Source organism: Corythoichthys intestinalis, chromosome 6 (genome assembly GCF_030265065.1).
Source record: "Corythoichthys intestinalis isolate RoL2023-P3 chromosome 6, ASM3026506v1, whole genome shotgun sequence".
NCBI lineage: Eukaryota > Metazoa > Chordata > Actinopteri > Syngnathiformes > Syngnathidae > Corythoichthys > Corythoichthys intestinalis.
The window spans coordinates 24,971,086-24,989,819 of NC_080400.1; the positions used below are offsets into that span (position 1 = coordinate 24,971,086).

The window sequence follows — 18,734 nt, forward strand, 5'->3', positions numbered from 1 at the left end:
TAAGCTGTCATTAACTCGACTATAAATTTTAATCGTTTGACAACCCTAAACATAATTAAAAATCATAATTTAAATTGAATATTCTATCGTCATTAAATTGGGGATTTAACCCATATTACATGCAGAGTTGATTTAGGGAACATTTAAATTTAATGCAAATTATACAAAAAAAATTGGATAACAAAAAAAATGTATCAATTTAAAAATACAGTATTTAAAATGTAAGAAAAAATACAGAAAAAGGAATTAGGAGTAAGAATAGAAAAAAATTATTCTTTAGACTAGAATAGAATTTTTACTGTCATCGTACAGTAACATGTACAACGAAATAAAGTACCAAACCAGCCGGTGCTGAAACATTCGAGTCATATAAAAACATAAAATATCTAAAAATAATACTTAAGAAAACGACATGACATGGTTTCTGACCTTCTTTGCATTCAGGACCCATCCAGCCCTCAATGCAGACCTTGGAGCCGCTGGGATCGCAGTTGAAGTGTCCAAAGAAGTCGTCGCGGGCCCGGCAGAACTTGTTGCAGAAGGGCCCGTAGTAGTTGGAATCGCAGCGAAAGCGTAGGCGGTACTCCAGGCTGAAGGAGCGACCGTGATGGCGGTAAGCCTGCCACTGGTCTCCGGGATTCAACATGGAGGAGAGAAGAACACGCTCAATCAGCTGATCTGAGGGAGCAGGGGAGAAGAAAGCAAACCTCTTTTACACAAGAGACACATGGAGGCCATATTATATTATAATACATCATTAATCTCTATGCTGTACATCGGTCATTCCAGAATTGGAGGATATTTTGGTTTCTTGAAAAATACGTCTTTTACTATTCTGGTTTTCCGAGAAACTATCATTGGCTTGCTTATTAAATTTTTATTACAGTATATTTTTTTGCAGTTTTCTTTGTTTTACATAAAATGACTAAAAACTATATATGTGTAACACTTTTTTTTTTTTTACTGCCATGATTTTCAGTAGAAAAAAAAAAAAAATCCACAGAAATCTAACGTAAAAATTACAGTTACAGGAGAACTAACGTAATTTCCCGAATATAACGCGCACTTTTTTCCCCCAAAATCAACTTGTAAAATCATGGTGCGCATCATACACGAGTACATGGGTGGAGACAGAAATATATATATAAACTGATTTTTTTATTTTTTTTTATTGACACGGCCACGTTGTGTTGAAGAAACGTATGCGGTGATCCGATGCCAACCATTACGGTACGTGACATCACCATTTTGTTTCAGTAATACTTCACTCTGATCGGCCGAATGATTTTGTCTGTGTTAAATTCTGCTTTTTTCACTCCTCATAAAGCACAGATTTTCGTTTCTTGAACTCGTTTGAGTCAACGTTTATTCCTGCTCCGCAACTCGCACCATAACAAATGTAACAACACAGACCTTCTGTGTGTGTCCGTCAACTATATCTGTCCCTTGGGAAACTCAAACCCAAATAACAATAATTCCTATTGTTACTGTCGTGTCGACAGCGATGAGCTCTCTCGGATTTCCAACTTACGTTCTCACTTTCATTTTACCGTATCAATCCATGGAAGAAACATTTATTCATCATGATGAAACGAGCAAGTTATACAGCAGCCTTTAAAAGAAAAGTCACATCTGTTTTGTTTTCGCCTAGATTCTGGTAAGTTGGAGAAGTTGTCAAATCATATTATTACCGTAAATATTGTCAGTTTATGGTAATGTTTTGAACTACCAATATGCTATGCTTGTGCTGTGCTTCACCAATCAGTAAAATGACATCTCTGTAATCTGTACACGAGCTCTGTTTTGTTGTATTCTTCTATTTATTGGTGCTAAAATTAGGGTGCGCGTTATAAACGGGTACAATTATTTCCCCTAGATTTTACAAGTAAATTTGGGGTGCGCATTATACACGGGTGCGCCTTATATTCGGGAAATTACGGTATACTGTTTTCACGTGTATTTAATGGTTTTCCTGTTGTTTTTAAATGGTAAATTCTGGCAACCACACCTACCAGTATTATACAGGGTGGGGCAGAGCAACTTGCTAATTTAAATTTGGCACACTGAAGCGACAGTTGCTCTAAGGATGGTAGGGATGGACGTATTTGAGAGGGTGGGGCTTAAAGTTTGGTTCTTAGCATGTGTTATTTATTTTGTGTTTATTTTTCTGGAACCCCAGTGAGCATCATGGAGTGGATGAAGTTGGAATTCGCTTTTGCTGTTGAGGCATTTTTTTCAAGCGAGCAATAAAATCACGTGAATTAAGTTCCTGCACCACAGCTAATTTGTAGGGATGAAATTTCAATTCTTCGTGTAGGATTTGTATCATAGAACAAGCAGACAACCCAAGAACAGATGCGTGTTTGCGATCAGACCGTCAGGGAGATCTCAAAACAGATTGTCTCAAAACTTTAATGTTTTGGGGTGACCTTGCTGTTCGTGGGAGGCGAGGTTTCTTTTTCTTTACACCACACGTTTCCCTGAAGTTGTTTACCCATGAAACAATCGACTGCCGGCCAGGAACACGACCGCAGGAGGGGAATATGTTTACGGAATGCACGTTGCGTTGCAACGATTGAGCGACCGCTTGAAAAAAATGACTCAACAGCGAAAGCGCGTTCCAACTTCGTCCACCCAATGATGCTCACTGGGGTTCCTGAAAAACAAACACAAAATATAACGCACGTTACGAACCAAACTTTAAGACCCCCCCTCTCAAATAAGTCCATCCCTACTATCCTCAGAGCAACCATCTCTTCTGGGCACCACATTTAAATAAGCAAGTTGCTCTGCCCTACCCTGTGTAAAGTGTAGCTGTTACTGCTGACTAAGGGGGCAAACCTATTTATATAATTAAGATAAAAATAAAATAATTGTTTATTCTGATCATATGCATAACAGGGTTGCAAGTGGTACAGTACAGTGAGACATTGAATTAGGGTTAACTATATTATGAAAATATTAAAAATAGCAACGAGGACATACATTTGTTCATGGAAAAGTGTATGATGTTACACTGGAACTGAACAGTTATTCACTGCTTTCTTCTTCTACATTCCCATAGCAATAATTAGCTACTCATCTGTTGCTTAATCTCGTCTCGTGAGATGAATTTGATAATCTCAAATTTATCTCATTCTCTGCTTATTTGTTTCTGAATTTGTGCTCCTAAGGGTACACTTAGGAGCAAGTAATCAGTCAAAATGAGTAAAGACATCATTAAGACAAAGAAGATTGATTTGAGAAAACAGTTTTGAGCAATATTTGAGAGTAGAAATTCTCATAATTGAAAGTGAAGTTATACTTGTATAGCACCTTTGAGGCACTCAAAGTGCTTTGACACTATATCCTTATCTACCTTCTGGTGACACAGCAAAGTGGGGCTCAGTGTCTTGCTCAAGGATACTTTAATTCATCAGGAGGGAGAATTGAACTCACAACCTATGGGTTGGGGAACGACTTCTCTAGCACTGAGCAACATACAGATGCACAGTGCTCAATGTGACGCGGCACATCAATGGAAAGCAACTTCAGAAAGAGCGTGTAGCAGCGATGAAGCAAATTTATTTTATTTTGCTTCATGTAATAATCATCAAACAAGAGGACTACGGTCCTTCACACTATTTTGTGGTAAACTTTCGTTTTTTTAAAACAAAAAAACGATAATGCGTTTGTAGCAGCCGATAGTTCTCAGCACCAAATTTTTGGTCACATCTCTAATTTTTACATTGAACCAGATGTTATTTAATTATTTGACTGATGATATTATTTTTCAGATTTTGGCACGAGATGAATTAAGATGTGATTGGACATGTCAGAGCGGACACTACTCTTTCTTACAAGGAAAGAATCTCTAAAACCCAAAATGATCAATTGCAGTTTTGAAGGAGAGCAAATTGAGAAATATTTGCTTGGCAAGCTTTGAGGCAAGTTTAAAAAAATAAATACTTTGCTCATCCTTATCTTTCACTGAGAAATGACTGAGATCGCGACTCCAAGTAAGGAGATCAAATTGAGAGGCATTTGAGATCAACACAAGATCTCATAGTTGTCACTTGCGGAGATCTGAAAGGAGACAGCTGTGAGACATTATTGAGAAATCGTGCCAGCAAGTAGAACTATTCTCAAGACCTCGTGTAATGCTCACTGTGAGACTTGCTTCTCATGAGACAAATTTGAGAAAACCACTCTGGACTCGATTATTGCTTATTCACTTCTCAGAGATGTAAATGAGACAAGAACAAGATCTCATCTTCAATTTTGCTTTGCTATGGGTTGACAAAAAGGTTATGGTAACAAGGATATACGGTACATACAGGCTGTGGAACAGCAAAATACTCCAGACCTTTGTTCTTGTTTTTTTCATAAAACGTGTTCAAGTATTCTTGTCTCTTAGGGGTTTATTTAGATTTGGTCAATTTACTCATAAAAAGTTTCAGAATTTTCTCGTTGGACTATCCAAAATTTAAAGGGCGGGTTGGGAAAATTTCCTTCAAGTCTGTAAAGAATTGGCACTCAATTAAAACCAGTGTTGTTTTCGTCAACAATGATGATAATGAAAATATTTCGTTGACGAGTAGTTTTTTCATGACGATGACGTGACACTGACGAGCTAAAAACATGGCTTGGGAGACTAGAACATAACGAAATGAATGCTAGTTTTCACCTGATGAGACGACAATGAGACATAAATGCGGACATAGTTTCTGCCATATGTGCACAACGCGTGAGTCAGCGTGACATTTTCATATTGTACGTGGAGTGCGTCAGCTTACATCGTAGCAGTGTTTGTGTCGTGTGACTCGTGTCACTCAGGTGAAATGTGCTGCGCCTCTCCCTCACACTCTTCACCGGAGTTTAGGATGTGTTTCAAGCTAGGCTGTTCTGCATCTTGCTTGTTTGGAAAAACATGGGAAGATTTGTTTTCTTATCTTGGCAAAAGCAAATAGGCAATGTTGCTTTAGCCTTTAAAGGTCTGTGCCGAGTGATCATAACACACTAAATGTAACTTATCGCGTTAGTATAGCATTTGTGTTAGCATTAGCACCAACATTAGCGTGGCGCGCATCCTCTTAAATGCTCAGACAACATTTTTTTTTTTTTTTTTTACACACACAGTTCGTGGGTTCTAGGTGGTTTAATTGAAAATAGCGTATTGGCCCGAATATAAGACGGTGTTTTTTGCATTGAAATAAGACTGAAAAAGCAGGGGTCGTCTTATATTTGCATTCTAGACATTATACCCATTCACGATGCTAGATGGCGCCAGATATCATTGAAGCGATGTTCTGTCATGACAGATCTCAGCTACTCTCAAGTTTAACCAGTTTGCATTATTTTATTGCAATGTTTTTCCTTATTCAGATTTGTTTCGACTACAGTTACAGTTAGACTTCACTTTGATGGTTAATGCAGTTATTGCAATTTTGTTGTTTTATCACAATAGATTGGTTTATTTACAGTTCAAAAATCAGAAGCCATTCATTTACGAATATGATTGCACTTTACATATTAAAATGTTCAGATATTAAGATTTGAATGAGGCAATATAACATGCTTTTTCTCTCAAATATATTTTTATAATCATTTGTTTCAGATGTACTGTAATTATTTAATGTATAAAAATTAATTTGGCGTTCAAAAAGTGTTTTTTCAGACAGGGCTGTCTTATACTCGGGCCAAAACGGTAATATACTTGCTTTTCCTGCTAAGTGTGTATTATCATCACGAAGAAGGCGTTGTCTTTGTAGACGCTACAATATTTACTCGTCTATTATTCAAAATGGTTGTTAGTTTTGGACTAAAACTTTTGAATTTTACAGCCGAAAATATTTTGAATAACTGTTGAATTAAACTAAACGAAATTTGGATGACATTTCGTCGACTAAAACTAGACGGAGATGAAAACACTGTGAAATGACTAAAATATGATTAAGACAAACAAGTATTTTGGTTCAAAAGACTAAGAACAAGACAAAAATAAAAATCGGTGGCCAAAAACAACTTGATTAAAACTCCTCTGACAGAATGTATCAAAATGGAACTTCGTAAATACAGCACGTTACTTTTACTTGTTCTGACATTGCCACTTGCCGTTCAGCATCTTATTAAATCAAAAGTGATGAAAAGTTGAACCCAATTTAAATAGACCTCGCGTAATAACGCCGCCGCTATTTTACTCAAAGTCATTGTGTCCTCCAAGAACTTAATATCTTTTCACAATATATCGTCAAGGGCAGTTTGAGAGGTACGGCGGTAATCCCCTCTTGATGGAACGACGCCCCGTGTTAGGTGGGCTTGGGTGGCAGAATTGGAAGCTGTCAGCCGCTCAGACAAGGAGACGTGAAGAACGGCGGTGGAAATGTGAGCCCACCCCTCATTATTTCCGCTATCTTTTTGGGGATGAAGACATTGCTCCATCCACCAGGAGGAGGTGGGAAAAAAAGCGGAGGCATGACAGGAATGAGGACGCCATCAATGTGTGTGGCGTGCTATTATATATAGCAAGAAGCATACATTGAGTGTCATGCAGCTTTTCCCGATTAGGAGGAGAAACAACAGAGCAGATGAGCAGGAAATGAAAGAGGGACCTCCTCACCTTGTGTGATCAGACATTCTTACAACCACACATGCATCTCATTACAATGCTGGGTATAAAAACTTCGTTAGGTACATGTGCCACTATAACATATACACTATACCTCTTATAGATAAACAGTAAACATATGTACTGCACCTGGTTGTGATGTGCTGTTGTCATCATCCTGAGCCTCTAACACCAAAGAGAAAGATTTCTGTCAAGGGAGAACACAAAAAACAACATTTCAGTGTTTTAACACAGTCAGGGCCAACATAAACTGCCATTGACGACGCAAGATGTCCAATACATTTTAACAGGGAGAGGCTGGCTAAGCGGCGTCAATTTAGGCAATGAGTAAAAATATGGAATTGTAACATGCCAAAATGTTCATTAAAAAATACAGAGTATAAGGCATAAGCGGATTTTAAGGGGGGGGGGGCAAGCCCCCCCCTGGTGTCTGAAAGGTGTCATTGCATGTAATTGACTTTCCTATATGTGTATATATATACACATATATATATATATATTATATATATTAGGGCTGTCAAAATTATCGCGTTAACGAGCGGTAATTATTTTTTAAAATTAATCCCGTTAAAATATTTGACGCAATTAACGCACAAATGCCCCGCTCAAACATATTAAAAGGACAGCAAAGGGAAAGGTGTACTTGTTGTGTTTTTCGGAGTTTTGCCGCCCTCTTCTGGCGTTTGGGTGCGACTGATTTTATAGGCTTCAGGATCCATGAGCATTGTGGAAGTAATTATTGACATCAACAATGGCGGGCTACTAGTTTATTTTTTGATTGAAAATTTTACAAATTTTATTAAAACGAAAACATGAAGAGGGGTTTTAATATAAAATGTCTATAACTTGTACTAGTTATTATCTTTTATTTATTTTCTATAAATTTTTATAAATATTTATATATTTTATTTATTACTTTTATTTATCTTTTAAGAACTACAAGTCTTTCTATCCATGGATTGCTTTAACAGAATGTTAATAATGGTAATGCCATATTGTGGATTTATTGTTATAATAAAGAAATACAGTACTTATGTACCGTATGTTGAATGTATATATCCATCTCGGTCTTATCTTTCCATTCCAACAATAATTTAGACAAAAATATGGCATATTTTATAGATGGTTTGAACTGCGATTAATTGCGATTAATTACGATTAATTTTTGAGCTGTAATTAACTCGATTAAAAATTTAAATCATTTGACACCCCTAATATATATATATATATATATATATATATATATATATATATATATATATTAGGGGTGTCAAATGTATATATATATATATATATATATATATTAGGGGGTGTCAAACGATTAAAATTTTTAAGTTAAGTTTATAAGTTGTAAAGCAATAAAACTGCAACAAAAATGAATGAAATGAACCAAAAAAAAATATTTTTATAATTGGTCAAAATAATTTTTCGAACACCTAAGACGGTCATTTGCTTTGCATATAATTTTTTTTTTAAATTAGAAAAAAATATGTTTTATAACAATATTTTTTTCTTTGAAAATATTTTTTTTTGATTGAAGAAACTTTTTTTGGGATTGAATGATTTAGACACAAATGTCCTAATCATAATATGGCCCAAACACAAAAAGGATTGCTTTAATCAAACAAAACTTTTTCAATGAAAAATTAAGTGTTCAAATGCATTTTCGCATTCAAAAACTTTTTTCTATGATTGAAATTTTTCTTTTGATGTGATTGAGGTGATTTTCTTTTTGAAAATCTATATTTTTTGAAGCACCTTATTTTTTGATTGAATAATAAAAACAAAAATGTCCTAGCCAAAACGTGACCCACAAACAAATCAACATTACTTCAATCAAAAAAGTTGCTTCAATCAAAAAAAAAACTTTAAAATATATATAGCTTTCCCATGCAATTCTTTGAGTTTCAAATTTATTTTTGAATTCAATCACATTTTTTTAAAAATTGAAGCAACATTTTTTTTGGTGAACAATAAAGACACAAATTTACCTCCATATGGCTCTGCCCATACAATTTTTGACTGGGGTAACTACAGTGGCACGACACCAACGGGCGTACCATATTCAATGGATGACGATCTTGGCGAAAAGTATTGCCTATGCAGCCTGATTTAGAATTCCCCTCAAGAATGATGGGAAACAAAAAACGCTCAATGTCAACTTTATAAATATTCTTGTAAGTTAATTTTATTGCTGACCTTGCGATTCGGGGTCATCAACATGTTGTGCCCCCCCTGCCCCAAAAGTCAAACTCTGCCTATGGTATAAGGCGCACGGGATTATAAAGTGCATTTGTGCATCAATGTACAAGTAGTCCCCGGGTTACAAACGAGTTCCGCTCCTACACTGTCGAGGTAAAGCGAATTTTCGCGTCAGTCGGAATTAACCCTTTAAGTACCCCAAATGAACTATCCAAAAAGTCCGAGAGTATAGTATTTTGTTTAATGATGGAGGATACACTGCCCTCTGGTGGCAGCGTTGGTTATGGCTGGACTGTCGCCTTATGACTGAGGAGCAGACTCGTCTGACATGGATAAAGGACAGCTACACACTGGATGGGCCCACATAAGGCCGTTTTATTGAGTTTTAACTATTATACGTTTGTGTATGCATTTGTTAATTAAGTTTACAGCTACAGAATGTGGACTTACGTGTGAGCAATTTGCTATTAGAATTGTAAATACGATAGCATTCGTAGTATTTAAGCTAGCGGACTTTTGTTAGGCAAATTAGGCTAATTTAATCTAATAAATTGACATATTGATCAGACTAGATGGACGTTTGAACACCTGTTGTTTTGTGTCAAGTGTTTTATTGTTAAAATGTCCGTCATTTGTGTGTGTTACAGCTTTGCAAATTGTCAAAAGTGAAGGAAGTAAAAAGCTTCAAAAAGCACAATTGCTTTGTTTGATGTCTGTAAAGCTGAACAACTTCTCGTTTAGAGAGGACAGAGCATGTCATATTAATAAAGTAAAGTAAAAAAATAAGATACTGGGAGGTACAATAAGGTACTGTTTATGCGACGGGAAAAAAAACGACTGGAGACAAAACGGCGATGAGACTCCAGTGTCGTAAAGTCGAAATCGTGTAAATCGAGTACATCGTAACCCAGGGAGTACCTGTACTGCATTTGTCGTATGGTATTAATCTTTTAGAATTGTTATTATTGTTTTACTTGGACTTATACATTATTCGTTAATTTTATTTATGTTCTACATAAATAAATTAAACTTCTTAGTACTACCTCCACTAAATTAAAAACTAACTTACTTTAAACTACTTCAAGTCAGTGGTGAAAGTGGGCCAGAACGGTCAGGAACGCAGTTCCGGTATAAGATTCAGGGCTGGAATGCTGTTCTGGTACACGGTGCTTTGATTCCGAAAATATGACGGCAACTGTCAAAACGCTAGGTAAAAAAAAAAAAAAAAAAAAATGCTTAGCTGCTACACATGCATTTCATCTCCAAGAAGAAAACAATCTACCAACACCAGATTTACATACACAAGCATAATAAAGTGCTTGTGTAGCGTAATCTTTTTCCACCGATATTCATTATTTATTTTATTTCACGGACGGCACGGAGGTTTCCCCACCTGCTGCAGTTATCTGAGTCTGACGATTGATTGATTGATTGATTGATTTATTTCGAGCAGTAATAACAAAAACAGCAAGAATAGGGGAAAAATAACAACCACAAAAAACAAAGTACCAGTAATGTTGATTTTAACAAAAATTAATAACAAATACATACAGTACATACGTAGCTCGAAAAGGAGTGGGAAGAAGCCGAGCTTTTTTTTTTTTGGGTCCCACCCCCAATTTACTCCCCAAAAATTCAATGTAAATACAGTCACTTCCCAAAAATCGTCATCATCATTGCACTATCACCACCACCATCACTACCACCGCTATCATCGTCGTCATTACCGCAATTACGATAATGAGTCACGTTAATGTGCGAATGCACGCAGCAAAGCAAAACGCCTGGGTTCATTTATCCATTCAATTGGCTGACATAGTGACATGTGATCAGCAGAGATTGCTAGCTCTGATTGGTTCAAATGTGCATGTTTTCTGGAACAGCAAAAAAAAAGTTTGTTGAATTGATGTGACAAAAAAAGGGCAAGTCAACAGAAAATAGATCAAATCTTTAAGAGCAGGGAAAGAGTTGAGGTTTATTTATCATATTTAGTTTTATTTGCTCTGATGCGGAGGTTGAGAACATCTTAGGTGTCAATGTGCACTTTGGACTTATATTTGTTCATATATGTTAGGCTACTTATTCATTTACTTACAGTTTAAAAAAGTAAATGTTTGCGCAATCTTCAAAATATATTCCATTTCACTCTGCATAATATAAGTCATTTGTACTTATTTTTCTGAATGTATGTTACTTATATCTTTATTATTAAAAAAAAAAAAAAAGAAAAAAAGAAAGTAAAAATAAATGTTTACATTAACTTCAATTTTAAAATACATCCTATGTTCTTAAGTAGTCAAAATTGAGATTTGGCATTTAGTATGTGAGCAAATGGGGGAAAATAAAAATTAGGAGATGGAGGTTGGGGCTATTGCTGTTTTTGTTAACTTTTATTTTGCAACTCATTGAAAAAATACAATTATGAATGTAAATCGGTTTTTGTATGTGTTATAGAAATAACTGTGCCAAAACAGTTGTCTTTGCATTTCAGTAGTTTTAGGCGGTTTGACCCCCCCCCCAAAATGAAAATAAATAAATAAATAAACACAAAATTTCTGACTCCGTGGCGATCTTCACGTCGGTTCCGGCGAGAAATTCTAGCCACTTTCACCCCTGCTTATAATATAGTAACTACTTTACTGCTACTTCTAGTACATGTTTCTGTAAACTGCAATAACAACAGCTACAGTGGGGCAAATAAGTATTTAGTCAACCAGCAATTGTGCAAGTTCTCCTACTTGAAAAGATTAGAGAGGCCTGTAATTGTCAACATGGGTAAACCTCAACCATGAGAGACAGAATGTGGAGAAAAAAAAAAAAACAAAACAGAAAAACACTGTTTGATTTTTAAAGAATTTATTTCCAAATTAGAGTGGAAAATAAGTATTTGGTCACCTACAAACAAGCAAGATTTCTGGCTGTCAAAGAGGTCTAACTTCTTCTAACGAGGTCTAACGAGGTCTAACGATGCTCCACTCGTTACCTGTATTAATGGCAACTGTTTTAACTCATTATCGGTATAAAAGACACCTGTCCACAACTCAGTCAGTCACACTCCAAACTCCACTATGGCCAAGACCAAAGAGCTGTGGAAGGAAACCAGAGACAAAATTGTAGACCTGCATCAGGCTGGGAAGACTGAATCTGCCATAGGTAAAACGCTTGGTGTAAAGAAATCAACTGTGGGAGCAAATGTTAGAAAATGGAAGACATAAGAGACCACTGATAATCTCCCTCGATCTGGGGCTCCTCGATCTGGGGCTCCATGCAAGATCTCACTCCGTGGCATCAAAATGATAACAAGAACGGTGAGCAAAGATCCCAGAACCACACGGGGGGACCTAGGGAATGACCTACAGAGAACTGGGACCACAGTAACAAAGGCTACCATCAGTAACACAATGCGCCGCCAGGGATTCAAATCCTGCACTGCCAGACGTGTCCCCCTGCTGAAGAAAGTACACGTCCAGGCCCGTCTGCGGTTCGCTAGAGAGCATTTGGATGATCCAGAAGAGGACAGGGAGAATGTGTTATGGTCAGATGAAACCAAAATAGAACTTTTTTGTAGAAACACAGGTTCTCGTGTTTGGAGGAGAAAGAATACTGAATTGCATCAGAAGAACACCATACCCACTGTGAAGCATGGGGGTGGAAACATCATGCTTTGGGCTGTTTTTTTGCAAAGGGACCAGGACGACTGATCTGTGTAAAGGAAAGAATGTATTGGGCCATGTATCGAGAGATTTTGAGTGAAAATCTCCTTCCATCAGCATGGGCATTGAAGATGGCTGGGTCTTTCAGCATGACAATGATCCCAAACACACAGCCAGGGCAACAAAGGAGTGGCTTAAGAAGCATTTCAAGGTCCTGGAGTGGCCTAGCCAGTCTCCAGATCTCAACCCCATAGAAAATCTGTGGAGGGAGTTGAAAATCGGTGTTGCCCAACGACAGCCCCAAAACATCACTGCATTAGAGGAGATCTGCATGGAGGAATGGGCCAAAATACCAGCAACAGTGTGTGAAAAGAAACCGTTTGGCCTCCGTTATTGCCAACAAAGGGTCCATAACAAAGTAAACTTTTGCTATTGACCAAATACTTATTTTCCATCATGATTTGCAAATAAATTCTTTAAAAATCAAACACTGTGATTTTCAGGTTTTTTTCCACATTCTGTCTGTCGTGGTTGAGGTTTACCCATGTTGACAATTACAGGCCTCTCTAATATTTTTAAGTGGGAGAACTTGCACATTTAGTGGTTGACTAAATAATTATTTGCCCCTCTGTATTTGACTATGGTAGCCGTAATGCACCAACAAAATAGGTCCGAATTTCAAAGTCATTTAGCACAACCAGAATTCATACAATGTACTGTATATAAGTACTGTACTTACTTAGTACTGCACTGTAGTAAATTTTAAAAAAAATAGTTTGTTGGAACATTGAATTTAGTGAATCTTTTGCATACCATTTGAGATAGCCCGTGCACATTGAGGTGGTAATCAAACCACACTTCGAGAACCACCGCTGTATAGATTCAGAGCAATGCGATACGTAAAATGTAGGAACTAATTTAAATTCATAGCCTTTCGGAGAGATATGTAACCCGCCTTCTACTAGTGACATTGAGCTCACAGGTATATCAGACAATAGAGATAAGAGAGGTCATGCACTCTTTTCAGATGAATACATTCATGCATATTGCAGAGCAACATTTGTTATTATTCTGTGATTGTCATCCCCCAAAGCGCTTCAGTCTGGTCACGTTGTTATTGTTGAGTGGGGAAGTGAAGAAGACAGGAAGGAGAACAGTGGAGTGAGGGAAGTGGACTGAGTTGCAGAAGGTGTGAGATGGCCATGGTGAGGTGAAAATTACACTCTTGCATTTGGGTAAAGCACACCTTTTATCAAGTGTGCACTGTGACTATAGGTGTAACAATACTGTACATCGATTTAATTCAATATAATGATCGATTGAGCAACAATGCAATCAAATCGATAGCAAATGCAAAACTCCGATCAACATTGTCATCTTTTTGACATACCATTTTGTTCAAATGTCTGGAATGTTTCAGTGACACAATTGTCAGAAAATGTCAATCTTGCTTTCTATTTTGTATTGCTTCAGGTTGAAAGCGTCTAACTGTGTTAAATCTGAATATTGAATTAAATCAATTGAAGGCCCTTGAATCAAATCGTGTCCTATTTTGTAATATCGGCAAATTTCATATTGTTGTCCAATGAATTAATTAATTTGAATGAATCTAGTGAATTACACTCCAAAATGTCAAATCTATGTCTGTTCAATCTATATCTGGGCTGTTTTACCACCACTTCACTTCTCGTCCCTGAACCTATTCATGCAGAAATTAGGATTTAGGAACTTCATCTAATTCACCTACTGTTTCTGACTGTGTATCATATTAACTCGGCAAAGCCCTCTGAGACAACCTTGTTGTGATATAGGGCTATATAAATAGAATTGAATAGGATTTCTTTTTTCTTAAATGTTGATATTACATTCAAATAGGACAGTGGTCTCAAACCTGTAGCCCACGGGCCAAATGCGGCCCACGGGACAATATTTTGCGGCCCCTAAAACATCCAATTATAGTATTATTGTTGCCCGCACGTATTTTGCAATGGGCAATCATATATGTATATTAGGAGTGTAACGGTACACAAAAATCTCGGTTCGGTACGTACCTCGATTTTGAGGTCACGGTTCGGTTCATTTTCGGTACAGTCAGAAAACAAAATGCAAACTATAAATGTGCTAGTTGTTTATTATACACCTTTGTGCTTTCAACAATAGGAACATTAGCTTATACAAAGCTAGAATTCTGCTCAAAAAGTAGCAGGTATTTAGAGATAATCCAACAACAATTTGCCTTTCAGACCCCGCGTATTGGTCAGCTTTCTGAAAGAAAGAAGAAAAAAGAAGTCCTGTGCTAAAGAGAAAAGCAATCCCAATGACAAAGATTTTAACATGTATTTTACAAATGAAATGCCTCAAGGAATCATTTTTTTTCTTATGAACGGTTTTCAAAAGCTTCATTGGTGGATTTTCTCAAGATAAAGCGCCACACAGAAATTAATAAATTGAATTGTGTAAGCAGGATCTGTGTATTATTCTTATTATTTAATTACAAATGTTTTAGCTCATTTCAATTTATTTTATTTAAATGGGCTATTATTTATTTTATTATGTGTTTATATTTTACAAATGTGATGTAGTATTCATTTATATTGTATATTTTATGTTGTATAACTTTAGTTACTATGTGAATAGTTCCTACTTGTTTTGTTGTGGTAGGAGGGTTTTGTATTGAACACGGGGCCGTGTTGGTTATTATTATAGCAGAGAAGACAACAGTAAATCAACAAAGACAAGTCAACTGTGCCTACCACTCAAGAGATCTGATGGCCTCAAAAAGTGGGTTACGATTGCATATTAGTTTGAAAATCGAACGGATCCACCGTATTTTTACACGAGTGACTTCCGGTCTGCCGTCAGTATTGACGCAGGAGGGTCACGTCTCGCCTCAAATAATAACCTCTGCTGTTCTTTTCGTGTTGAGCCACTTCTGGGACGCGTCTAACACGCGGCCGCACAGCGACTGGTGTGCATTGGCTGATTGACTTTAACGCCCGCGTTTCACTGCGTTCTCGCGGCGGCCATGTTGTAGCGCCATTGACGTTTCTGGGTTATACTGTCCTACTGTATTGGTCCTCACTATAGTAGAAAAGACGGAGTAAATATAATCTACACAAAGAAACTGTAACCCGATCGACTCACAGCCTCAAAAAGTAAGGGTTACATTACGTCAGAAACTCGTTCGGCATGTCTCCATTCCGAACCGAGCACCACGTACCGAAACGGTTCAATACAAATACATGTACCGTTACACTCTTAGAAAATATAGTCTAGCAACTAGGGATGCCCTGATCCCATCACGTGGTCTGAAACCGGGACAATCACGCCATTTTTCAGAGGATCAGAATCGGGTGAAAAGGATCGGGTTTTTTTAATTTAAAAAAATATTTTGATGTTTTTCTGCTTCATGCTCGTACAGCGCCAAAGCCTCTCACTCTCCCTACTGCTAAGCCAGGCGGCAAACTGTCCAGCTTGCATTTGGTACTTTTAAGTTAATGATGATTGACAAGTTTGTAGCTTTGATCTTCCCAGAGAAGCTTGGTCGCTCGACGATCAAGGGGACAAATGTGTCAATCATTGTTAAACGTGCATAAGTGTGCGCTGCAAAATCATTGTGTAAGTGAGAGGCTGTTCTCAGCAGCATGAGTGGATTTGAGTGGACACACTAAATGAAGCATTTAATAAAGACAAGGATTTTTCTACGTTATTGTTGTTTAAAAATAATTCACGTTATGAAGGTGGCACGGTGGGACAGTAACATGTTTGACTTTTTTTTAGTATCGGATCGGGGCTCGGTATCAGCAGATTCAAAATCAGGTGACTTGGATTCGGATGCAAAAATAAGCAATCGGGACATCCTTACGAGCAACGAGACTTGTGCCGATTACTGGTTTAAAGGTATACCATGGTATGAAAACGTCAAGGTTTCAAAACCGTGAAAAATTTTTCGTCATCGCGTCCCTACGGTATTAGCTACTTTTATGCCCATAAAATGCATGGAGAAATGCCTCGCTAGCAGCTGCAAGGCTCAACCCTCCCCCAGCGGTTGTTTCTCAGTGTCAGTGAGTCAGCTGTGCTACACGATAGCTGGAGGAGGTGAAACTTCTGGAATTTTTCACCCATCAAAGAAAACGAAATCGCTGGTATGGAAATACCTCGGCTACAGAGGAGTGACAGACGGCTGCGGCTTAGAAGAGGAGGGCCAAACGACATGTACAGTACTGGCCTAAAGTATTGGCACCCCTGCAATTCTGTCAGATAATGCTCAATTTCTCCCAAAAAATGACTGCAATTACAAATGCTTTGGTAGTAATATCTTCATTTTGTTACGGTCCGCGAACGCAGAATACAAGATTGGACCCAAGAGCAGACAACAACTGAGGGGATGGTACAAGGGTTTATTAATACAACCAAAACAAAAACACGTGATCGCGGAAAAAGGGAGAATAACAAAAGGGGTCAGTGACAAGAGGTCGACGGGGATCAAATAACACTAAACTAGGCGGTGGGCAGCGAGCCAATAAGATAACAAAAATAATCACACTCAATACCTGCACAAGGTAGAGGAATCACCAAACGAAAAAACAGCTGACGAACAAACTAGCAAATCCAACTACCCTCGAAAGTACAAGTTTCGAATGGCGATCAGCAAGCAAATATCTCGGCACAGTTGTCTTGGATCGCCGGCGTTATATATTAATGTTGATTAGCTTGAATTAGCCGCAGGTGCGATGTCAGGAACACCCAAACCGCCGGCTTTGTGACAGAACAAAATCTAACCAGCAGCAGAATGTGACACATTTATTTGGCTTTCAATGAAAAAACACAAAATAGAATTTTTTAAAAAATCATTATCATTTTACACAAAACTCCAAAAATGGGCCGGACGAAAGTATGGGCACCCTCAGGCTAACACTTAGTAGCACAACCTTTAGACAAAATAACTGCAAACAACCGCTTCCAGTATCCATCAATGCGATTCTTACAATGCTCTGCTGGAATTTTAGAAGATTCTTCTTTGGCTAACTGCTCCAGGTCGCTAAGATTTGAAGGGTGCCTTTTCCAAACTGCCATTTTCAGATCTCTCCACAGGTGTTCTATTGGATTCAGGTCTGGACTCATTGCTGGCCACTTTAGAAGTCTCCAGTGCTTTCTCTCAAACCATTCTCTAGTGCTTTTTGAAGTGTGTTTTTGGTCATTGTCCTGCTGGAAGACCCATGACCTCTGACAGAGACCCAACTTTCTCACACTGGGCCTTACATTATGCTGCAAAATTTGTTGGTAGTCTTCTGACTTCATAATGCCATGCATACGGTCAAGCAGTCCAGTGCCAGAGGTAGCAAAGCAATCCCAAAACATCAGGGAACCTCTGCCATGTTTGACTGTGGGGACCGTGTTCTTTTCTTTGAAGGTCACGTTGATTTCCTGTAACCTCTCTGTTGACTTTTGTCTCATCTGACCAGAGACCAACATTCTTCCAAAATGTTTTTGGCTTTTTCGGGTAAGTTTTGGCAAAGTCCAGCTTAGCTTTATTATGTCTCTGGGTCAGAAGTGGGGTCTTCCTAGGTATCCTACCATACAGTCCCTTTTCATTCAGACGCCGACGGATAGACCGGGTTGACACTCTTGTACCCTTGAACTGCAGGACAGCTTGAACTTGTAAGGATGTTAGTCGAGGTTCTTCAGCCACCATCCGCACATTTTTTTGTTGAAATCTCTCATCAATTTTTCTTTTCCGTCCACATCTAGGGAGGTTAGCCACAGTGCCATTGGCTTTACACTTATTAATGACAAAGCGCACGATAGACACAGGAACATTCAGGTGTATGGAGATCAGGGGTCGCGTTAACCGAATATTTTCCGTCGTTGACCGGTTTTTTACAACGGTGACGAAAAAAACTGAAGTCCATCTGTCATTTTGACAGGTTGCAATTAACACCCCAGACCACAGGGTTGCGAGTGAGCATATTAATTAGCTATTGTCTCTCTTGATGCATGACGTTGTTGGCCTTACTCGGAAAAATGTCAAGGCAACTGAGTGTCCGAAGTTTCTTCAAAAAGCCCCAAAACGATAATGGTGTTGATAAAAGAGGTGAAAAAAGAGGGACTGATGCAGTGAAGGATGACAACGAATCAAGTGAATCGCCGGTTCACTCCTCACTGTGGCCAGCAGTTGAAAACACCGCCAATTACCACGAAGGGCAGAATTGGTAACACGGTGAAAGCGGCATAAAGCCAAAAAAGTGGACCAGACTAGCCAGAGCCTGGAA

At 38.0% G+C, this 18,734-nt stretch overlaps 1 protein-coding gene across 3 annotated transcripts in view; it reads right to left on the bottom strand.

The window, feature by feature from the left end:
- LOC130916975 (protein jagged-2) overlaps positions 1–18,734 on the bottom strand; it is a 123,859-nt gene that overhangs the window by 45,158 nt on the left and 59,967 nt on the right. For all 3 annotated transcript variants that reach the window (XM_057837986.1, XM_057837985.1, XM_057837987.1), the window contains 2 exons: positions 6,737–6,794; positions 430–678 (listed from right to left, as the gene is read on the bottom strand). In XM_057837986.1, the coding sequence (XP_057693969.1) occupies positions 430–678; positions 6,737–6,794 (307 nt within the window). The remainder of the gene's footprint in view (positions 1–429; positions 679–6,736; positions 6,795–18,734) is intronic.